The sequence below is a fragment of the Camelus bactrianus genome, chromosome 2 (genome assembly GCF_048773025.1).
Source record: "Camelus bactrianus isolate YW-2024 breed Bactrian camel chromosome 2, ASM4877302v1, whole genome shotgun sequence".
NCBI lineage: Eukaryota > Metazoa > Chordata > Mammalia > Artiodactyla > Camelidae > Camelus > Camelus bactrianus.
The window spans coordinates 135,177,835-135,201,512 of NC_133540.1; the positions used below are offsets into that span (position 1 = coordinate 135,177,835).

Here is a 23,678-nt window from a genome sequence, read left to right on the forward strand (position 1 = left end):
CTAATTACCTACCCCACCCTACTCCCAAAAGAAAAAGAAAAAACTTCAAAGATTCTTAAATAGAACTTTGATGCCACCGTCACATTAACAGCCACGCCTTAGTACTTAGAGAAAACATGAGCCTCTTGCTTGTTCCACAAATGAGGGTGCCCGGCACACAGGCAGCAATCACGAGCCCAGCCAACGGAGCCCCAGCGCCCTGCACAAATACCTGACGGCGCGCCTCAGCTGTGCGTCTTCCACGTGGGGCCCACCACCTGCCCTGCGGTGCCCTGCGGGACAGCAGCGCGAAGTGCCAGTGCCCACAGGCTGCCAGCACCCTGCCGGCAAGCCCATGGGCTGACTGATGCAGGGACTATCTACAGGGTCCCGCTCTGGGTCAGGGACTGCTTCAGGTAAACAAAACAGACACTCGTGGAGCATATATTTTAAGGAAAAAGACAACCAATAAAGTAAGTAATAAAGATGTCCTCTGTCAGAAAGACCAGAAATCAGAGCTCTTCGTACAAGCGTGAGTGCTACGCAGGAGCAAAGCAAACCCTCAGCCCAGGAAGACGCGGACAAGGGTTTCGGGCTCTCAGCAAGGCTTAATTCATTTACTTCATTTCCAGAAAAGACTTGGCAGGATGTAGCTGATCACTCCTGTGTAGGCTCAGAGGAAGCAGAAGAGCCAGGCTGGGCAACAGGGCGGCGCCCTCCCAGTTACTTATTCCTGACGAAGGCTCAGCAGCCGCTGATCTCCCCTGAGGTTCTGCAGGAACCAGACGACTGGACTTGGCAGAAACAGAAAGCAGTGGACTGTGCTTGGAGACACAGTAACTGGGTCTTTCATGAATTTATCTTATGACCCTGATGAAACCACCTGAAATGAGCACCAGAGCCAAGGGGCCCTCACACCTGCTTGGTGATTTGTCACTCAGGGAAACTCCTTTCCTCCAAAGAACTCATCAAGGATTGCCTTTTGCTTCTACTAGAGAAAAGAAAGAGCCCTCTGGATATAAAGATGCTGTAACTTTTGTTTGTGATTCAGGCCTTGAAATGCAAGGGTCCAGAATTAAGAATGCAAGTTAAGTTTTCTGAAAATCTATGAAAAAAAATCAATGAAAATGAAAAGAATATTATTCAGCCTTAAAAAGAAAATTTTGATACATGCTGCAACATGGATGAACCCTGAAGACATACTCAGTAAAATAAGACACAAAAGGGCAAATATTGTGTAATTCCTCATATGAGGTATCAAGACATCAAATTCAAAGACAAAGTAGAACGGTGATTGCCAGGGGCTGGCGGAAGAGGCAACTGGGAGTTACCATGTAATGGACAGAGCTCCTGTCTGGGAAGATGAGAAAAGTTCTGTAGACGACGCCTGCACAACAGTGTGAATTTACTTAGTGCCCACGAACACCTAAAAGTGGGTCAACCGGTCCGCTTTAAATATGTGTATTTTACCACAACAAAAAAATTAAAAAATAAACTTCACCTAATACTCTTTTTCTAGACACTTTACATAGGATGTAATGAAGTGTTCACAAACGCTCTGCAGTGGGCACAGCCCCAGAAACATCTGCAGGGGACCCCCTGTAGCGGGCTCCTCAGCACCCCCCACCCCAACGTCCTGGGCTCCCCAGGGCACACCTATGGCTCTAACAGCCAAAGAGGCCCTTGGCTCCTCTTCTTCTCAGTGCAGCTGTTCTTAGGAATTTCTCTGAAGTTTCACACGCAGGATTATGATGAATTACCCCCAAAACACTAGACTGACCCTTCTGCCAGCGAAAGCCCTGGAGCCCGGGGGCACCTCAATTCTGCAACAGCCGTGTCTGATGAGGCTGCATCAGTCACTGCGCTGGAAGATCTTCACAACTGGAAGGGACTTTATTAAACACCAAATCCAACCAATTCTGGCAGGTTAAAAGCTGGCTACTTGGTCCTGTAACTACTCCTTTGCAGAAAGGTTTCTCTGGGACAGCATGGAAGCAAAGCTGGGTGGCTTCTCCGCCTCTCTGGCCCCTAACTTTTAATGTTCTTTCAGCCATGGTGGTCTGGGCTCTGAGGGGCTGGTTATACAACAAGGCAATTGCTGGGAGCCAGGAGCAAGGATAAGATAATGAAGGAAACCTAAGGACCCGTTTCACCAGGGGTGAAAAGATACCAGAGGCCAGTGGGGTAAATTGACCTCAGCTGCTGAAGCCATGAACCCCCTCCCAATCTGAAACTCACAGGAGGCGGGCATGCGGGGCCTGCGCGGATGGCACCTGAGCAGAAAGCTAATCGCCGTAGCTGCTCCTACTGAATCACGAGCCTGGGCTGAGGTGACATAGTGCGTGTGTGTGAAGTAAATCAAGAACCACTACAATCAGACAAGGGGCAGGCTGTGGTGGTGGTTGTGGTGGTAGGGGGAAGTCAGAAGCTTAAGAATGTGGTTCTCCAACCTATACCTACAGCAGAGAGCAGCCAAGCAGCGGTGCCCCACAGCGGGAGCCCCTTCTTTTGCATTCAGGGGAACTGGTCTCAAACAGCACGGCGCCCAGGGCAGCTCTGCAGCTCTGCGCAGGACACGGCCTCCCAGTTCAGGCAGGCGCGCAGCGGGCCGGCTGGCGGACGGGGCACGCCGGCCTTGGGGGGCTGGCCAGACCCCACTCGCTACAGACATTCATCTCGGCAGTGGGATTCGGGCTCTCTTCAACCCTTCCTAGGAAATAAAATGCTAAGTCAATAGTCGTTGGCTCCCAGGACAGCAAGCACTTATTATGAAGGGAATGTTCTAAGAGATACAAAAAGCAGGAGAGCAGTAGGAGAAACAGTCAGTGGGCCAGAGGAAGTTAAAAGGCTCCACACAGTAGCTCAAAACAGTAACTAACCAACCAACCAACAAAAATCCCATAAAGTGCCAAAAAACGCTCAGGGCTTACGGGAAAGAGGAAACGGGTACCACACTCAAAAACGTAGTCAATCACACACACACAGTAGGAAGCTAACAAGAAACCCAGCAGCACAGTTCAATGAATCAAATGGTTAAGAAGCGCACATATACCACAGTAACTACGGCGCTCTACCAGGTTTGCGGCCTGTGAGCTCTTGGGAAGTAGGGCAAATACTGTAACATCAGACGTGCAGGGTGTGCCTCACAGCACACACAGGCAACCCAGACATCTGGGAGATGCTTGAGGTGCACGCGGTCTACGGTCTATGTGGCTCGGTTAAGCTGCGTTCAATTTTCTACACTCACCTATTTCTCACGGACGAAATTCTGCACACCAAACTCAATATTCCCACTACATTCATCTGGCTCCTGAATGTGTCAACCCCACTGGAACTAATGCACGCTTCCAACAAGTGTTTAAAGCAAAACTGACCATACTTTACCTCAGGTACCCTGGGTGTCAGGCATCCACTCCATGCTCTTTCCTATTGAGACAGGAAGGAAGGGGGCAGGGCACAACCATTAAAAGAATGACACAGCCGTTGAGGATGCGACAAAAACTGGTTAGAACCTACTAACCCCAAGATGGTGGAAGATTCGACTTTCCAGTAGAACTTGAGCCTCATTATACACTCATTGTAACATATCAGCATCCTAAATGACACACCCCCAGGCACCATGACAGTTCCCAGGCAAACCATAAGTGGCCAAAAAGGAGGCAGTGGCCCAATTCCTTCCCCCAAAGAGCTGGACTAGTCCTCCCACTCATTAGCATGTGAAATTACCCAGTCCAGAAGAACAAAACATCCCTGAACCCCAGGCCACTCCCACTTTCCCGGCAACCCCATGCCCTGAGGTTGCTCTGCCTTCTGAGATAGACCTTGTTCTGCCTATGGAAAGTGTATCTCCTAGGTCACTCGCTTTCCAAGATACTCCGTCTCTCCAGGCTTTTCCTGCCTTCTGAGGTGCCCGTGCTCTGTCTATGGAGTGCGTAACTCCCTGGATAAATCTACTTTCACTTTACCGTGGCTTGCTCTTGACTTCTATCCTGTGCGAAGCCAAGGACCCTCACTTGGAGGGCACACCCCAAGGACTCACCCAAGACCTGGGACATGGCCATCCTCTCAGTGCCCCATTTTCCGGTAACATAATCACAGTGCCATAATTTGATATATGCTGTTGCCTTCCCAGCAAAGGCAAGGTTCCCCTACCCTCAGCCCCCTTGAGGAACCCCTGCTCCTTCTTCAAGGCCTACCTCAAAGAAATGTTACTTACATTCCTCTCACTCCTCCTGGTCCTGAGTTTCTTCCACTGGTCTCAACGTGAATAACGTAACTCTCATGTCAAATACTTGTCACAGATTCCCTCTCCTTTCCACAGCACTTGGCGCAAACACACTGGCTAAATGATTCTTCCATTGAAATTAAAGTATCAAGCTTATTAGATGCTTGAAAGAGATGGTAGATACTTACAAGGATAGCACAGGGTATTTTCAAAGGGAAAAAAATGAATTTCAGAGATGGGAGAAATGGAGCCTTTCATTTCAAATAAAAATGTAGTCACCATCAAGAAACAGAGGCGGACCTGGCAGGTGGTCGTCACGGGAGAACAGGACAGAACACTCCCACCTGTAGTCACCATCAAGAAACAGGGGCAGACCTGGCAGGTGGCCGTCACGGGAGGACAGGACAGAACACTCCCACCCGAAGCACTTTCAGCTTGCAAGACGAGGCCAGAAGAAAAAGTTCTTAAAATTTTTTTAGTTAAGAATTGGAAAGCATCAAGAAGGTGCTTAGAAAGGAAACAAATTTTATCCTGGTCTGCTACAGCAAGCAGTAGCGTTCAGCAAGTTTGGCTAAAATAAGCGGTGAAGTGCAGCAGACAGGGAAACGCCCCGGTCCCAGGACCGCTCCCTGGCTGAGGCGGGGAGGTGGAGGGAGACTCACTCAGGCACAGTAACTGAAGTCCTCAGGAATACAATGCAATCACCGAAAATTAAGTTTTTTGAAAATATTTATAATCAGACCCTTCCTGGGTAAATGTTACTTGAAAAAGAAACATTAAAAATAAAGACAACATCCCCACTCTTAAGTTCAATTCTCACTATTTAAAGCTACTGGGAACTCCAGCTGTGCACCTTCCCACCACAGAAGAGTGTGTGTGACACAACAATCCAGCAAAAGGAGCAAAGACGCTGGAGCCTGTGGCTCAGATGTCAGGTCTGCTTACTAACTGTGTGACCTTGGGCAAGTGACTCTGTCCTTCCCCCTTCCTGTGCCTCAACCACAACCAGCTGGCGGTGTGGATTTGTAAGTGGTAGTGAGCAGTACGTATGACTGCATCACAAACCCAGGGTAACCCCTACAGACAGCTGGGTCACAGTCCTAAAACCAGGAATTACAATTCTAAAACAAAAAGGTGTTAGCAGATAACAAAGCCATTTAGCAGACATTCTTTTATTTTAAATTTGTTTATGTCAAATCTATACAGCAAGCCCATTTATTTAGCTATCTGGAGGTATACTCTGCAGTGGTTTAAAAAGCCTACAGGAAAGCCTTATGGTCACAATTTCTCTCTTGCACAAACAGGCTACTGATAATACTCATTTTGAAAAGTTTCCAGGCCTTTCCTACCCTTCATGGTGTGAAATAATTCACACCATTCAATGAACTTGCCAGTTCTTATTTATGCCCCAGGAAAAAACACTTCCAAAGGAGATTCCAGATCCCTGGAGAGGCACCCTCCAACCTAACCTCCTGCGTTTTCTCACACGTGGACTCTGTCCTCAGGGTAAGGCAGTATCTGTGCTCTGGGTCTCCCTCCTCAGAGGGGAAACCTCAAGTCCTGAGGAACAAGGTAGAAGAGCACACACGTAAATTATATCTCAACAAGACAGCCAACCCTGTAATATTCTACATGAACCTACTCATCCCTCAAAAATCTGGGGATGGTGAAAGATGTAGGTAAATCACGTCAAAATACAACACTGGTAACACATACACAAGAATTCACAAAGCCACTGTCATACAGAGTACAAACAAATACTCGTGCACCCATTTTCAGAGTAGCATCCCAAATCTTTCCCAGAAATTGGTGGGGGTATATAAACTACAGGACATGGACTTTGCTAAGGGCCTTTAAGTGAAGAACTGCCACAATTGGCATCACTGACACTAAGTTCGGTGTCCAGTCACCACCCTGGTCCAAACTACCCTTTTCTTCTCTCTCTTCCTATCTGGTCCTGAAGCCACTAGTCTAGTCCACCTTTCTAACCACCCTTCTCATAGCACAGTGATTTTTCTAAAAGGTGAATCTAACCATGTTAACTTCCCCGCTTAGAACTCAATTCAGTGATTTCCACTTGGCCTTAAGACGAGTTCTGAATTCCTTGTGAGGCACACGGAAGACCTTCTGTGATCTAGCTCCTGCTTACCTCTCCAGTCCCATCTCATATACCATCTATATTTCAACCGCAGAGACTTTTTCTCCCTCTCTACACTCTCACTCCTCAGCTCCACCAGGGCCTGTACCATACCTGTTCTGTTTACTGCTGGACCTCAAGCAGAAAGCTTGGCACACAGAAGACCTCAAAAATGTGCTGACTTAGAATATTAAGTCAGCATTCTCAAAGGGGACAGAAAAAAACCTTTTAATGTACAGAACGTAAATATGCATAGACGACTCATAAAAACGGCACAGAGTATATAAGCAGCATTAAAATTTCCTGGAGAAGGCAAACAGGAAAACAATGTGTAAGAATGCTCCTGTGGGGGTGGGGTGGTCTTTGAAAAAAGGTTTATAAACACTATATTAAAGTAAAATTTGAATCAGAGTTGGAAGCGAAGTTCAGGCAATACAGAAGCCAGCAATATATCTTTCTACTTGAATGTTTCCATTTCCGCTCAAACCACCCAATATGTTTCCCCACCCACTAAAAAACAAACCGCAAGAAAAACAAAGCAAAACGAGTCCCTTCCACGCTTCTGCCTTTCATCAGCAGTGGTCCCCAAACTCCTGGTCACTGAATTCGAAGGTCTAGTCCTGCGTGACCTTGGGCAGACCGCCTCGGTCTCCCAGGCCACTCGGGCGGCCTAAGTGGAGTGCAGGACTGCAGAGCTGAGACTCCAGAACGTGGCGCAGAAACAGAACAAAGGTAGACCGTGAACGTCGATGGGCAGGGACACGGTTAAGACAAAAGCCCAAACCCCACAAACACTGCCACCGCGGGCCCTGAACTCTCCCCTTCTCCCTGGACGGGTCAAAGGGTGGGAAGGGGCGTGCACTGAGTCCAGTGCTTCAGGAACCTGCGTGCAGGTGCGCCTGGGAGGTGCAGGCTCACGCGGAGGAGCTCGGCCACAGGCCTCGGCCAGTCCCGCGACACACCGACCGGAAGCCAAGGACCCATCGAGCTCTGCCCCCGGCCTGGAGCCCCCAACCCCGTCCCAGCCCCGAGGAGTCTCCGCCTGGCGTCCGAGCGGACTCGCAGGCCCACGATGGCGGGGCGGCGGCGCGAGCACACAAAGGCAGCGGCCTTGGACGGACAAAACCCTCGCCGGCCCTGCCCCGATCCCCCGCGCCCGGCCCTGCCCCGCTCCGAGTGACCTTGGGCGCGTCCCTCCTCTCCCAGCCTCAGTTTCCCCCGCCACGCTATGGACGAAGCGCCGTGGCCGCTGCCCGCCGGCGAGACCGAGACCCGCGGAGAGGCATCTCACTTCCGTTGCCCACACCGAGCCGGGCTCCTGCAGCCGCGCGGACGGCAGGGCGGGCGGGCGAGTGGACCCGCGGTCCGGGAGAGGCCCGGGGGGCGTCGGGGCGGAGCGCGGTCGGCCGCGCCAAGGCGGCTCCCTGGGCCGCGGCGCCGAGGCCTCTGCAGGCCGCGAAGCCGCCCGAACTCCGAATCTGCCCAGCCCTGGCTTGCCGCTCCCTCCGGGCGAAGCCTGGCCCTACCTGGCGCTGGTAAGGCTCGGCAGGCGCGGTCGTCGACGCACTCGATCGAGGAAGCACCTTCAGAAGCCGCTGAGAAGCCCTCAAGCAAGACGCCGCCGCCTCAACAGCGTCCCGCTTCCGCTCCGGAGGCCTCGGCTCCGCCCCTCACGCTTTCCTATTGGTCGTCCGCGTCCCTACTCCCGTGGTCTGCCGGTCGAGGAGGCATATTTTCAATCCTATTGGATAGTAGAACCATCTATTACCTCTTTGAAAAGATCCTCCTTCCGGCCACGCCCCCGCTCGCGAGCTCAAGTTCCCGCCTTCCCGCGAGAGATGTGGTCGGTGCCCCTCAGCCCGCAAGGCCTCTCGGGAGTCGTGGTCTGGGCTCCCGCCGCCCTGCTCGCTGCGTCGAGCGGGACGCGCGTATCCCGGCGTCAGTGTCCTCGTTAGTGATGTTTTGTGAGCGATATTCCCGGGGTCTCTACTATCAGCCAGAAACTGGGCCTGGGTCTGCAGGTCGTCCAGGCGCTCCCGACTCCTGACCTGCCAGGCCCGGGGTCGTCCTCTAGTCCCTGTGATCCGGGGTTCTCCCAGGCTGGTGGTGGAGAGGGGAGGGAAGCCGGAGGAGCCACTCTACCAAGACGTCTGGGAGGGCTCCCCGGAGGAAGCGACCTCAGAGTTGGGAACTGAAAGGACTAGAGTTCCAAGAATAGGGAGCCTAGGTAGAAAAAGTTTGGGCTACCATGTTCAGAAAACTGGAGGCGGCCCAGGGTGCCAGGAGTACAGAGGTGGGGGGCGGGGGAGGCAAGGGTCAGACCTTGGAGAGCCCAGATGCCAGGTTAAGTCTGGATTATCCCAGGGACATGAGGTGTCAGGAAAGGAAGGACTGAACCCGTGGAGGAACTCTCGCCATGGACCGGTCCTGGGAAAGGGGCCATGACCCAGGCGGAGGCCTGGAGCTCTCAGGGGCCTCCGGCATCTGATGCAACTCCGAGAGTCAAGAGAATGCAGGTCCTGATCCCTCCTGTCCGAGTTTGAATCCCAGCTCCATTGCAGACAAAGTTCACAGTTCCCTTGCCTGTTAATAGAGATAATAACAGGACCTATCTCAGAGGAAAAAGGTGGAGGACTCAACCTTCTGCAGCACAGGGGCATGCCAGCCCTGGGGAGGCACTGCTTGTCAGAATTGGGATTAAATGAGAGTCTGGCGGTGGGTTCCTTGGGTTTAGCTCCCAGAACTGGGCATGGATTTGGCAATCAAAAGAGAGCCCAGCTTGTCCTTGTCCAGAGAATATCCAGGTCTCAGGCCAGGGCCGTCATCCCTGGTTCCTCAGAATGCTCGGGCAGTAAGGAGGCCACCCCAAATGTCTTGGGATGGACTGTTTCCTAAGAAAGGGTCTTTAACCCAGAAGAGGGAGTCTTGTGTGGAAATGACTAAGCAAGTGGAAACCAGAGCATGAATGTTTCAGGGTTGAGTTGGTGAGCAATTTCTGTGTTTGATATTTTATGTAAGGGAATTTGGCATGGTAGCATATCAGATAAATCTAATTCCAGTGTAAAATATGTGGTTGAGTATTTGATTTTGCTAGTGATCTAGAGTTGGAAAGTACGAGATTTTCCAAAGTTTGTACTAATTGGAATATTAAAGAGAATTCACAAGTTTAAGAGAAATGTAGACATTTAATACATCTATAGGAGTTTTGAAATACTTGATAAGGCAGACAACTGAAATGCTAAAAAGCAAATTTAGATTCCACGTGTATAAATGCAGTTTTAAATGCCTAAGGGGGTTTCAGTTTCTAAATGGGGCCATACATGACGAATCAAAACAATAATTTAGGGGGTGGGCATAGTTCAGTGGTAGAGCACATGCTTAGCATGCACAAGGTCCTGGGTTCAATCCCCAGTACCTACATAAAATAAATAAACCTAATTACCTCCCCCCCAAAAAATTTTAAAAAACAATTGTTTGAATGACCAGATTTATAAATAAGATTAGTAATATGAATTTCACAGCCTGAAGAAAGGCTAGGGTTTTCTATTTGTAACTTGAATAAAGATGTGATGTTAAAGAAACTCATAACAGATACCAATTTTGTGCTCAATAGCTGCCTTCAAGTCCTCTCCGGTCCACACCTGACACTGAACCTGTAGTGTCAGCACCCCTGGCTCCCTCACAATTAGTGCCTCCCTCCGGCCCCACAATACCCTAGGTTAGAGAAAAGATTGGCACTTCCGTGCCCCGACAGTGCCACACGGCTAAATGCGGATTCCTGGGCTTTACACAAGAGCCTGAATCTCTGTGGCCTGAGAATCTTGCTTTTTATCTCCCATGGAAGATACCCTGCCCGAGTGAGTTTCAGATACTGTCAACGAGGGCCTTCTGGCTGTACTTAAGCAGAATGTCAATTCCCCAGGTGGTTCATAGAGCACTTTCTCAGCATCAGCTGGACCTGATCTCCTCTGGCGGGCCCTCTTTCCAGGGCAACTTGACTCTCTCAGAGGGCTCATGCAGGGAAGGGGAGGGAGGGAGCCACAGTGTGAACGGAGGCCCTGGGCTCTCGTGGGTAGTTGGTTAGCTGTTGCTTCAGAACAAACCTCCTGAAAGCTCAGTGCTTTAAACAAATAGACATATATTGTCGCTCGTGAATCTACAAGTTAGTAGGGGTTGGGGGGAGAAGGTACTGTTCCTGGCTGCCCTCACATTTTGGGGTCTGCTGGTTTCTAGGGTGGTTGCCAATGGCCTCTGCTGGGAGAGCAGGCTCTCCTTCCCATGGTGTCCCATCCCAGCAGGCCACCCTGGACATGCTCATACTGGAGCCAGGCAGGGCTCCAAACAAGAGGGACCCCCAAGACCACTTGTGGTCCAGGCTCTGAACTGGCACACAGCCAAGCCTGCTGCACTCTATTGGCCAAAGCAAGTCAGCCCAGATCCAAGACTGGGGGAAATAACTCTGCCTCTTGATGGGAGGTCACAAGGCGAGGAACCTGGAGATATTTTTGCCATCAGTATACTACACAAGGTCTGCCCTCAGGCCATAAGCTCAGGGGATGGCCCAAGACCTGCCCCTACAGGGATGTGTATCCAGCAGAAGCCCCAGGTCCTCTCAAGGCAGCTCTGAGCAGCTACCCAGTCCAGGAGGACAGGTACAGGCCTTGCAGAGTGCCAACTAGCATTGCCCCAAGAGCACCCTGAGTTTGTTGGGCCACCACCTCTTCCTCTGCTCCAGAGCCAGTCTGATAGGTGAAGGTAATTCTCCCCTCCTACCACAGTGCTTACTCTGGGCACCCATGCAGGCCTTCCCCCACTGGAGGAACTGGCTCAGCAGAGCATCTTCAATCTAGCCCAGTGAGGCTGGAGCAGATGTTCACAAAAGGCTTGGAGGACAGAGAGGCTTCCCTCCTAAGAGGGCCACCAGGGAAAGAGGGCCCTTCTTCCTCCAGACATTGTGAGGTTGGAACTGCTACCAGCTTGGAGACAGAGCTCCTGGATCAGGTATGTCCTGCAGTCCCCCCATCTTTGGATTGCCAGTTATAGAAGCTAGTAATTCCCCTTTTGAAACCCTCAGAGCTCCTGAGGGACTCTCCTGGGACAGGTCATCATCAGTGTATTCCATCAATATCAGATGAAATGGGTTTGAATCATGCAACACAGGATGTAAGAAATGTCATGTTTATTTCTTTAAATGAAACTTAATCTGCTCCCAGCTCTAATTTGACAGGTGGAAAATTTCTCTTTTTACCAACCTGAGTTGTGGGAAAGTCCAAGGGTTCTGACACAGTTCAGAATACTGGGCGAGAACTCTGGGCTTCAGGCTGATCTTGTCACTCTGAGATGTCCACCCTCCTGGTCTGAATGTGCCCTGGGGTCTAGCCTCCCCCTGAGGTGTCATCTCCTCCGCAGACCCAAGGAGGATGTGGGATGTGGGGGTCTCTCTCCTGGACATCTACCCACAGGGCAGTTTCCAGCCCCTCCCTTACCGCCCCGCACCCCAAGGACTTGGCCATCCTCTCTCCTTCCCGGAGCTGCAGCACACGTGCATTATTCATGAGACTCCATTTCGCCATCAGGCTTTCAGTCGGCCAGCCTGTCCTCAAGGCTCCGGGTCTCCAGTCTAGTGCTGGGTCCAAGGACCCAGGGGAATGAATCGGTTCCTGTCTGGACCCCAGGTCAGCTCGTGCTTCAGTGATGCTGGGGAAGGCTGGGCATGCCCTAAAGTCACCCGGACTTAGTTCTGGGTCCTGGTTCTCCATGCAGGTCACTTCATGTCTTTGCGCACCAGTGACGTCAGCAGCAGAAGGGCTGTGGGGTACTGTTGCTACAACCCTGGTCAGCTCCCCTACTGCCCGGAGGTTTACAGGAGATAAGGCACGAGAAGGGCCAGTTCCTAGTGGCTCAAGGATCCTGGCCCTTTTCTCCCCCAATCGCACACGCACAATCACATACCCAGTGTTGGCGATCTCCGGATTAAGCCACCCAACTCCGAGCAGAGAACGGGGACTCCAGGTTTCCACAGGCAGAGAGGGCTCTGGGAACTCCGAAGAGGGGGCGCCAGGAATGTCTAGCGCTAGGCCGTAGGAAAGGCCTAGAATCTGGGCTAGGGTGACCATGTTTAGCACATAAAATACAAGACGCCCAAATAAATTTGAATTCCAGATAAAGAGAGTATACATTTTTAGCGTTAGTTTGTCCCACGTAATAACTGCATTTTATTGGGCAACCCTGCTCGGGGCAGGCGGAGCCTGGGGCGGGGCGGGACGTGCAGAGCTGGGGGCGCAGCCAAGGAGGAGGGGCGCACGCCACCGCGCACGCTCCGCTCGGGCGGGGGTCTCGGGGTCCTGCGATTGGCCGGCATGGCTCAGGTGGCCCCCAGGCGGCGCGCGGGCCCGCAGGCCGAGCCTCCCCGCTGCAGCGCTCGTAGCCTGCGCTCCCGGCTCTGCTCCAGCTCCAGCCTGCGCTGCGCCTCCAGCTGCGCCTGCGGGAGGGCGAGCAGTGGAGATCCACGCGGGATGGGACCGCCTCCTCCCGCCCCCGCACACCGCGCCCACCCCCGGCTTCGCCACCCTCCCACTGCGCACCCCCGCGGCCTCCCTGGCACCCCACGCCCCGCCTCCGGGGCTCACCCGCGGCTTGGGGCGCGCGGCCCGCGGCGGCGACACGTGCAGCGGGGCCACCTGCCTGCGGCGCTCGGCCGCCTTCTCCTGGATCCTGCGCTGCAGCTCGAGCACCCGCTCGTCCTGAGAGGGCGCTCTCTGGGCCGCCGACTGCACTTCCTTCTCCTCCCACCTGGGCGGGCGGCGGGGCCGGCTCTGGAGACCCGCCTGGCTCCACCCCCCGCGCCCTCGGCACTGCTTGGGTTGCTGCGAGGGGAGGGTGCAAAGGCGCGCTCCCTGCTCCTTGCCCGCCCAAGACGCCTGCCCCGGGGCCGGCACCCACCTCAGGGCAGCAGATCTCCCCATGGCCGCGCGGCACAACGCAATCTGCTCCACCGTGTTCTGCAGCTCCCGGCTCTTGGCGCGCTTGCCCTGGATGATCTGGTCCCGCTTCTCCTCCTCCTTACGCTGCTGAGTCTCCTTGAGCAGGGCCAGCCGCTCTCGCAACTCCACCACGGACATCTCCCCTTCCAGGCCGTAGCTGGGGATCTGCAGGGTGGGCGGGCGAGGCCCCAGGCTGCCCGGCTGTCTCCTGTGCCCCGGCTTTCCCTCTGCCCCATCCCTGGTGTCCCTCCCGAGTTCCACAGGCCTGGCCCCGTGCCCAAGAGACCTCCTTCTGTCTGCTCAGTGGTGCCTGGGTAACATGTCCACCAGCCAGCTTCTCCAGCATAGGCCGCAACCTGCAGCCCTAGACTCGTGGGGGGCTGGACATCTCAGCTGGGTGCCCTGCAGGCCCCTCCACTGTGGCAGGGCCCAAGTGGAGCTCACCAGTGTCTCCCCAGCCAGGACCTGGGGGCCTGGGTAGAGAGCCCTTTGGACATTGGACACCCCCTGGGACCAGGCCTGCCCCCACCTCACCAGGCGCCAGCCTGGCCTCTCCTGGTGATTCTCACACAGGCTTCCAGGCACAGCTGCCCTTCTCTCAGCCTCCTGCTGGTCCAGCCCCGGGCCTTCATGCATCTGTCTTCTCCCTACACCGCCCTATCCACTCAGGGCCTAGTGAGTCCCGTTGAGACAGCAGGGAAGGTGGAAGGGCACAACCATTCAAAGAATGACACAGCAATTAGCACCAAGATGGTGGGAGATTCAACTCCCACTAGACCTTGAACTTCATTACATTGTATATATTAGTATCCTAAATGGCACTCCCACAGGCACCAGGACAGTTTCAAAGCTGACTATGAAAGGTCCAAAAGTGGGTGATGGCCCAGTTCCTGGGAACCCCAGCCCCTTCCCCAAAGTAGTTGGAATAATACTCCCGTTTGTTAGCATATGAAGTTATGGAGCCCAAGTGAAGCAGCAACCCTCACACCTCGCGGCTGCTCTCATTCTCCCCAGCTGGTCCCAAGCTCCGAGGCCGCTGCTCTCCCTTCTGAGTAAGAAGGCCCCACGTTCTGCCTATGGAGTGTGTATCTCCCAGGCCTTTCTCTGGCCTTCTGAAATAGCCTGCTCTGACTGTGGAGTGGGTATGTCTCTGAATGAATCTACCCTCACTCGACTATGGCTCGCTCTTGAATTCTTTCCTGTGTGAAACCAAGGACCCTCACTCTATGGGGCGCGGCCCAGGGACTCGCCTGGGACCCGGGACATGGCCATCCTCTCGCGCCCCATTTATCCTGTATCACCAGGAGCTCCCTCAACATGCAGCTCCAGAAGCCCACGCTGCCCACCCCCAGGGGTTACAGAGGTCTCCCTGACAGGACTGTGAGCCCTGGGGCCAGACCCAGGCATGGCAGGTGCAGGGTGCAGCTGGCAGGAGTGGCCAGTGGGGTCCTGGCTTGAGTCCAGATTCTGGCCTTGGTGGGGCTCTAGACATACCCTCCCACAGCAAGCAGGACGTGGGAAAGCTCCCTGAGGTCATGGGACAGGGCATGGGCTCCAGGGGCCGCATTCTCACCTGTGTCAGGTCCACCAGCTTGTCCCTGCGTGTGGGCTGAGTCTCCAGGGCTCGCAGCTGGGAAATGAGCTCGAAGCGCCGCCTGTGCTCCTCCCTGGCTGCCTCTGCGCTGCGCTGCAGCAGCTCCCGGCTCTCCTCTATCACCTCCTGGACTTGGGGGCCAAGCAGAGTGCCAAGGGGTCTGAGCACGGCCGGCCGGTGCTGGGCAGGGGGTGGCACACCGGGAGGGCGCTGAGCCCCCACCGTACCTGTCTGCCGTCGGCCCTTCAGGAGCTTAGTCTGTGCCGCCTTGACGTTCTTCTGTGTCTCCATCACCTGCTCCACCAGCTCCTTCATGGACCTCTCCTCCTGGAGGCGCCGCTCAGCACACTGCTGCATCAGCTCAGCTGTCTGGACACCCGGTGGCCACAGTCAGAGCCATGGCCTGTGCTCCGGGACCTGCCCTGGCCCCATGAGCAGCGTGAGGTCTGGAGGGCAGACCCAGCCCCTGACCCCGAGTCACCCTGCAATCTGAGTCTAAGCTCATCAGCCTCTGGAGGTCAGGCCTGTTGGGGAAGTTCCGCCTCAGGTCCTCCTCCCTCCGCTGTCGTCCCAGGGGTGTGAGCCCAGCACCATGCAGACAGTTCCCCAGAGCTGACCACAAAGCTAAGGGGAGTAGCCATCAGAGCTGCTGGGGTTGCCCTGAAACCCACCCACCGCTGACTCCAGTGAAGAGAGGAGGGCGCTCAGTATGAAGCCACGTGGTGCTGGATGCTCAGATCCTGCCCAGGCCTGTACACAGGACATGCCAGCTCCAAGGAGCCTGCCCACCATCTGGCCGGGCACGCCCTGACAGTCGTTGCATACTCTTCTTTCTCCTGGAGCCTCAGAAGCATGCAGCCCTAACCCACACTGTGGAGTGCTGCCACCTAGACCGGCACATGGGAATTGCCCCGCGTGCCCCTGCCCTGTCCCGTCTTCTGCTCAGCATTGCTGACTAGCCTCACCCACGTGTTCCCTGGGATTGTGGCTGGCTTATTCTCACAGCTGTTTTGGGGGGTACATCACAACTCTTTGACCCATTCTACTATTGACAGACACTCAGATTGTTTCCGGTTTGGCACTACTGTGAACAGTTCAGAAAATTATTTTCAGTCTCCAAGATACTACAAAGGACAGGGCAGGGTGTATAGCTCCTGTCACTGCCCAGAGCTGCCAGGGATCCCTGGACTCCTCGGCCCTGGAGGTCTTGGCAGCCGGGGGCTCATCTTCTACTGCAGAGTACGTGGAGGGTTCACCCGTGGCGGCGTGAACTCCAGGTTTAGGGACACTGGGCAGGAAGGATCCTTTCATAAAGCAATTTGCCATACTATGCCATTTTATGTAAGGGACTTGAGCATCCTCAGATTTTGGTATCTTTGAGGGTCTTGCAACCAATTCCCCTCAGATACTAAGGGACAGCTGTAAATTCCTTAAGCACAGAGACTGTTAATAACCTTTGTGTCCCTTATAATAACTAGTATACGGCCTTGTGCATAATAAGAATTCAACAAATATGTGTTGAATTTAATTCAATAAATATTTACTGATTGTTGAACTGATTCCAAAAAATTTTTGAATGCCTACCATGTATAAACAAAAGCAGTTTTAGATCAATTAGCCTGACCTGAATTTATTTCACACACATACATTAAAAATATTAAACATTCATGGAGCAATTAAAACCCTTGTGCAGTGTTGGTGAGACCGTCAAATGGTACAGCCACTGTGAAGAACAGTATGGCAGTTCCTTAAAAAATTAAAAATAGAATTTTCATAAGGTCCAGCAATTCCATTTTTGGCTACATAACCAATAGGATTGAAAGCAGGAGCTCTAACAGTTATTTGTACACCATGTTTATAGCAGAAGTATTCACAGTAGCCGAAAAGTAGAAGCAACCCAAACGTCCATCCACAGATGAACAGACAAACCAAGTGTGGTCTATACACTCGATGGTATATATTACTTAGCCTTAAAAAGGAAGGAAATTCTGACACCTGCTACAACATGGATGAACCTCGTGGACATTATGCTAAGTGAAACAAGCCAGTCGCAAAAAGACAGATACTGTATGATTACACTTTTATGAGGTAACTAGAGTAGTCACATTCAAAGAGACAAAAAGTAGAATGGTGGTTGCCGGGGCAGGGGGAAGGGCGAAACGGGGAGTGACTGTTTGACACACACAGAGGCTCAGTTTCGCAAGCTGAAGAGTTCTGTCTGGAAAAGGATGGTCGTACAACACTGGGAATGTACTTAACTCTACACTGAACTGTGCACTTAAAAATGGTTAATATGGCAAATTTTGTTATGTGTGTTTGAGCACAGTAGAAAAAAGTTTAGACCTCACCCCACCAAAAAAATAAAGCAATATGCTGGCACGTATGAAAATGGCTCTTGGTCATCCCTTTCTGTGCAAGTTAATTCCAGATTCTAAGAAAAGGAACCAGGGCTCTTGGAGAAATGGCTCTTTTAGGGCCAGAGCATAGAAGATACAGGACGTGCCTAGAGCGTCTATAGTGTAAAGTAAGGAAGCACTCAGGAAACAAAAGAACAGGGGGCGTGTCCAAGGGACACGGGCAGTCGACCTGAAAGGGCTCCCAATGGCCAAAGCTGGCAGCAAAATAAATCGTGTCGTGTTGGATCACAACACAAAGTGTGCGGTGAATACGTGTGAGTCCACACCGACATAAGTAAGTGACGGCAGACATGAACAAGCGGGAGACAAGAGACAGGTCCTCTGTGCTGAGAAGCTCCACATAACCACCCACTCCCTCGCGTGTGAACCCCGCTCAGGGTCCCCTTGCAAAGAGTGCCACGTGCAAGGGGGGAGACACCAGGGCCTGAAACCGAGCGGCCGAGCTCAACATCGTGGCGGTAACGGCAGGCATGGGACAGGATGTGATGAGAAGGCACGTGGCCTCTGTGGTCTTCCTCCCATGCCCGGACTAATTGTGAGCAGAACATCCCACATCCCAACAGACGGACATCCCATAGGACACCTGACCAGCATGCCTCCAAGCTGCCAATGTCATCGGGAACACGGGAAGTCTGAGAAAATGTCACGGCCAGAGGGAGTGCGAGACGTGACAACTTAATGTGATGTGGTGTCCTGGATGGTATCCTGGACAGAAAAGGACACAAATCAGAAAAAAAAGGATGAAATCTGAATAGAGTGTGGAGTTTAGTTAAGCATCATGTACCAATGTTGGTTTCTTAGTTGTGACAAATATACCATGGTGTAGTGGCTTAGTGCCCCCCCACCACCAAATTTATATCCACTTGGAATCTCAGAAAGTGGTTTTATTTCCAGCTAGTTAAGGATTCAATAAGTAATTCAGGATCTTGAGACGGAATCTTCCTTGATTTAGGGTTGGCCCTAAATCCAATGACAAGTATCAGCATGAGAAGAGGGGAGGGCACAGAGGGACATAGAGAAGGTGGCCGTGAGAGAAGGGAGGCAGAGACCGGGGTGAGGCCGCCACAAGGAATTCCTGGGGTCATCAGAGGCTGGAGGAGGCTTAGAGCAAGCCTGGCCCACCTGACACCTTGCCCTCAGACCTGTTAAAAACAGTCCAAAATAAAAAGTTTATTTTGAAAAGTACTTTTGAAAACTTTTTAATAAGTTGGAGAAATGCTTCTGTGGAAATACGAAGTGAAATAAAGCAGGCTACCCAAACCCAGAGGGGTCTTGTCTCAAGCTGCTAAATGACACGCAAGGAAAGGTGCCTGGACTTGGAGGCAAGGCGGGCTGAACTGCGTCCCGGGGCCCCGCTCGTCAGCGTGGCGCAGAGACAGCGCAGAGACAGCTGGGAGCCCGGCTCTGGGGGGTCCCTGCAGCTCTCTCCACCCCTCCCACAACTACCACCACCTGGCTGACCCTGTCCCCAGCAAGGGCCATCAGATATCAGCACAGGGACACCTTCAAAATTCAAGTGAACACACCAGTGTCGTTTTTGCAGGTTAGAAAGAAGAAATAAAATTGTTCTTATTTACAGATAACATAATTCTGTACACAGAAAATTCCAAGGAATCTACAACCAAATTCCTTGTTTATCCTAGAAAATTAATAAAGGAGTCAGCAAGGTCACAGGACACAAGAGCAACACACAGAAACCAACTGCATTTTTATATACTAGCGCTGAACATGTGGACACCAATATTAAAAATGTGAGAGATACCATTTACAACACTCAAACACAGTGACGGAACAGGCACATAAAGAGACCCTCAGCAGCGCTCATTATCAGAGAGATGCAAATCAAAACTACACTGAGGTAGATCGCCTCACACCGGTCAGAACGGCCATCATTAAAAAGTCCACAAAAGATAAATGCTGGAGAGGGTGTAGAGGAAAAGAAATCCTTCTACACTGCTGGTGGGAATGTAAATTGGTGCAGCCACTATGGAAACCAGTATGGAGATTCCTTAAAAAACTAAAAATAGAGTTACCATATGATCCAGCAATCCCACTCCCGGGCATTAATCTGGAGAAAACACCAACTGAAAGACATATACACACTTCAGTGTTCACCGCAGCACTATTTACAGTAGCCAAGACATGGAAGCAGCCTAAGTGTCCATCAACAGATGACTGGATAAAGAGTTGTGATCTATATGTAAAGGAACACTACTCAGCCACAAAAAGAATGAAATAAGCCTTTTGCAGCAACATGGATGGACCTAGAGATGATCATACCAAGTGAAGTCAGTCAGAGAAAGACAAATATACGATATCACTGATATGTAGGATCTAAAAAAAACCAACACAAATGAACTTATTTACAAAACCAAAACAGACTCACAGACGTAGAAAACAAACCTTGGTTACCAAAGGGGAAGGAGGCAGGGAGGGATGAATGAGGAGTTTGGGACTAGCAGATACATGTTACTGTGTATGAAATAAACAGCAAGGTCCTACTGTAGAGCACAGGGAATTACATTTAATGGCTTGTCATAACCAACAATGAAAAAAGATGAAAAGGAATATATCCATATGTGTGACTGAATCACTGTGCTGCACACCAGAAACTAACACAACACTGTAAATCAACTATACTTCAATTTTAAAAAATAATAGAAGAAATACTTAGATGCAAATCTAACAAAACTTGTACAGTATTTACATACAGAAAGCTATACAACACAGATAAAAAAAATAAAAGATTCAAAGAAATGGAGAGAAATACAGCTTTGAAGGGCTAGAAGACTCACTGGATGGCCACTTGGAAAAGACAGAAGAGGACCCAGATCGCACATCATGTGCAAGAATGAACTTCAGGTGGATTAGAGAACCAGATGTGAAAGTGAGACCACACAGACCCTAGAAGGAAACACGGGTTCATTTTTCTATAACCCACTCTGAGGTTTCAGGAGGAGGTGCCCCGGGTCAGCGGCCACGGGAGCGCCGGGCCCTGGCCTGAGCCGCCCACACACCCCGTCACCTCCGCCTTCTTCCGGTCGGCCTTCTGCTTCTTCTCCTGCACGACCTGCTGCCGCGCCAGGACGGCCTCCTCGTGGCTGAGCTTGCCTTGCAGCCTCCGGCACTGGCCCGCGGCCAGCTGCTCCGCCTGGTCCTTTGCCTGCATCTTCTTCTGCCACTCGAGGAACCCGGAGAAGTCCCCAGCGCCATCCACAAGCCTGTCCACCCTGGGGAGAGAGGGCAAGGGGCAGGGGCTCTCCTGTGATGGGAGCTGCACTGGCCACCAGGAGGCCACAGGTTCCTCTGGGGGCAGTGGCCTTCCCAGGCGTGGGCCGCCCTTTACTGACACCAGCCACACCGTGATCCACCCGCCCACTGTCCACCCGTCCCCATCCTGTGCGCCCACCCTTCAGCCACATCTGCCCTGCCTCCCTTCCTCCACTTGTCTGTCTACTCACCTGTCTGTCTATGCACCATCCCCTGCCCCACCTTCTGTCCACCTGTCTGTCTGTCCATCATCCCTCTGTCCATCTGTCCATCCTTTCATCCATGTGGTCAGCCACCCACCTTCCCAACCACAGCCCAACTCATGGGGTATTCACAAGGGTCTGCAGCCCTGATGGTCTAGGGGAGGGGGCGTCAGAAAGGGGTCCAAGGAGAAGATGACCCCTCAGGGAGTTTGGGGTGGGCCAGGTTTCTGTGCTCAGCCTCCTCCCCGCCCCGTCCATCTCCCTCAGTGAGTGGAGATGATCTTCCCAGCTGTAGCCTGTAGCAGCTGTAGCCCTGACACTGGCCTGCTTGAGCCCCACTCCAGCCCCTGCAGGATCGCAGCCCTGGGGTGGGGGAGTGCCGAGGAGCTGCCACCCCCACCTCTGCAGCTCCTTCTCCACCTGCCGCTGGTACAAGGCCCCTTCTCGCAGGATGGCAGCAGTGTTCAGCTTGACCGGGGCATTGTTGTTAGACTGCGGGAGACAGTGGGGGCCATCTGTGATGGAAGGTAGGGGAGCCTTAGAGCAGAAATGCCCCCTGCCCTCTGCCCTCTGCCCCGGGGGTCAGAGGGCTGTCCTCAGGGCCTTCAGCTCTGGCCACCTGAGTCCTCCGGGGAGAGATGCCTGGAACCATCACCCCGAACCCACCCCGACTGCTCAGGGGCACCCCTCACCTTGTAGAAAGTCAGTTTTGGAGTCTTGAGGATTCGGGGCAGGAATCGGCGCTGCAGCTTCTTCCTGGAGTCCTGCGAGAGTACGGACCTGGCACCTGTGCCCGCAAAGTGTCCCCAGATGCACCCTGGGTGAATGGTGGGCCCTGAATCCCTGGGAGGCCTGTCCCATTCCACTCTGTCCTAACTCCAGCTGCCCATCCATGTGTTCCAGCCTGGCCTGCCCCCTGCACTGGGTCCGCAAGGCAGCACCTCTGTCCGTCAAGGCCCTCCAGCCACCCAGGTAGGGGCTGGGAAGGTGCAGGGCCTGCCCGGCCAGGGACAGCAGTGCCCAGCGAGGGGCTGGAGCCTCAGGGCTCAGGGACCATCTCCTCCGCTGCCCTAGGGCCAGTCCCCTGACCTCTCCTGGGCTGCTCCCTGAGTCTGTCTGCTCCCTGCTGCTGCTCTGTTGACACCCCCAGGGTGGGCACCACAGCCATGGTGCAGGGAGCAGCTGGCAAAAGGCACCCCCAGGAACTCAGCCATCACTCCCAGGGCATGCTGCTACTGAGCCAGGTGCCCACTCCCCTGGCCTGCCTGTCCGCTGCAGCCGGTAGGGCCCAGGTGGGGAGGCCGGGGCCGGGCGAGCCCCTCCGGAGTGTGCACCCGCCCCACATCCACCCAGAAGGGCTCTCTTTGTCCTGCTCCCTGACTTTCTTGATTGACAAACACAGCTTGGGGTTTTTCTTATGGAGATACTAAATGCTTAGTATGGGAAACCTGGAAACACCCAAAGAGGGAGATCGCCTGCCTGCCCTGGCAGCATTCAGCCTGGCCCCAAGCACCGTCCTGGTGGCACTGGGACCCGACCCTCAGCGGCCTGACCCGGCGCAGGGAGGAGCTCGGCTACCACATGAGAAAATGCCACCGTGGAGACCAGCCCGGGCGTGGAAGGCTGGGCCTCACCTGCAGCGGGGGCGCCCCCCGGGCCCTGGACGCAGCACACTGCCTCTCCTCGATGTTGGCCCTCAGCAGCAGCTCCTGCATGAAGCAACAAGCCGCTCCAGCCCCACCGGCCACGCTGCTGGGGGGGCCCCTGGGCTGCAGAGGCACAGACCAGCTCCCCCCCACTCCTCCTCCTCACTCCGTACCTCCACCACCCCCAACCCCCACGGGGTCTCTTGGAAGCCACCTCTGCTTTCCAGCGGTTGTATCTCTTGGTCATCTCCAGTAAATGCTGCTCCTTGGGCGGCTGGTAGGTGCTCCTGGGGACCTGGTGGGGTAGCGGGAGGAAGAGCTCAAGGTGGGCGGCTGCAATTTGGAGGGGTGGGTAGAAGTGAGGGGCTGGCGGCCCGCTGGACGTGGTGGAGGGCGGGGGGGGTGCCCGCGCCAGGAGAAGCGGGGCTGGAAGGGAAGCCACTGAGCTCTGACTGGGCCCCGCCAGGTGCTGGCATCATCTACGGAGGAGACGGAAGGACGTCAGGCCAGCAGCCAGAAGGATGGTGGCCAAGCAAAAGCCCAGGCCCACTGGACACTGGAGGGACAGGTAGAGGACTGCTGGCTGCGCAGGGGATGGAGGAGGAGTGGCTGGAGGGATGGGTGAGGCTGGGGGAGTGTCAGGGACTCAGAAAATTGAGCTGCCCCTGAAGCAGAGGGGCTGTAGCAGGGCTGAGACATGCCTGGGGTCCAGTCAAGGGGGGACCCTTGGCAGCCTGGAGAGAGTAGCGTTCTTGGAGGTGGGTGGGGCAGAGCCAGCCTGGAAATGCCTGAACTCCAGGCTCCTAACTCTGGGCTCTCTCTCCTGCATGTCTAACAGTCCGTAGGAAACTCCTGTCCCAACCTGAAACCCTCATCTTCCAAAAACCCTCCCCTGCCCTAGCCTTGCTGACCCCGACTGCCGCCCATTTCTGGCCCATATCAAGTCCTCAGGGTCTGCCTCAGTGCCCTCCTCTGCACCTGTCTCTCACAGCCCTGTCCACCCCAGAAGCTGTCTACCTGCTTCAAGACATCTCCAAAAACCACCTTTCACCTCCCTCCTCTGTCACAGCAGACAGAGGACCCTATAAGCCTGCCTCAGTGTGTGTCCTGTCTCTCTGCTTCCTCAGCATCTCCCCTCCCATCCCCTCCTTCCCTTCCTGGCTGCTCTCGAACCCTTGGGGGAGGAATGGCACTGCCCCCAGGGACTTTGCACGTGCTTTGCTT

At 53.6% G+C, this 23,678-nt stretch overlaps 2 protein-coding genes across 8 annotated transcripts in view; both read right to left on the bottom strand.

The window, feature by feature from the left end:
* The window catches only part of RNF4 (ring finger protein 4), a 28,944-nt gene extending 20,920 nt beyond the window's left edge, over nt 1-8,024 (bottom strand). The window contains exons 1-3 of one of the 3 annotated variants that reach the window (XM_074351717.1): nt 7,868-8,004; nt 3,364-3,405; nt 2,440-2,689 (exon numbers count right to left, since the gene is read on the bottom strand). The gene's annotated coding sequence lies outside the window, so the exon portion shown is untranslated. Of the gene's footprint in view, nt 1-2,439; nt 2,690-3,363; nt 3,406-7,867 lie in introns of all 3 variants that reach the window. The other 2 variants (XM_074351721.1, XM_074351711.1) reach the window with 2 other exon arrangements.
* A 3,479-nt stretch (nt 8,025-11,503) lies between these two features.
* Nucleotides 11,504-23,678, bottom strand: part of CFAP99 (cilia and flagella associated protein 99) — a 33,103-nt gene continuing 20,928 nt past the window's right edge. The window contains exons 7-16 of one of the 5 annotated variants that reach the window (XM_074351746.1): nt 22,669-22,749; nt 22,443-22,517; nt 21,501-21,572; nt 21,209-21,300; nt 20,361-20,565; nt 15,146-15,287; nt 14,898-15,049; nt 13,284-13,489; nt 12,971-13,133; nt 12,529-12,822 (exon numbers count right to left, since the gene is read on the bottom strand). In XM_074351746.1, coding sequence (XP_074207847.1) covers nt 12,706-12,822; nt 12,971-13,133; nt 13,284-13,489; nt 14,898-15,049; nt 15,146-15,287; nt 20,361-20,565; nt 21,209-21,300; nt 21,501-21,572; nt 22,443-22,517; nt 22,669-22,749 — 1,305 coding nt within the window. In that variant the 3' untranslated portion in view covers nt 12,529-12,705. Of the gene's footprint in view, nt 12,823-12,970; nt 13,134-13,283; nt 13,490-14,897; nt 15,050-15,145; nt 15,288-16,436; nt 18,041-20,352; nt 20,566-21,208; nt 21,301-21,500; nt 21,573-22,442; nt 22,518-22,627; nt 22,750-23,678 lie in introns of those variants that run through there. The other 4 variants (XM_074351737.1, XM_074351766.1, XM_074351740.1 and 1 more) reach the window with 4 other exon arrangements.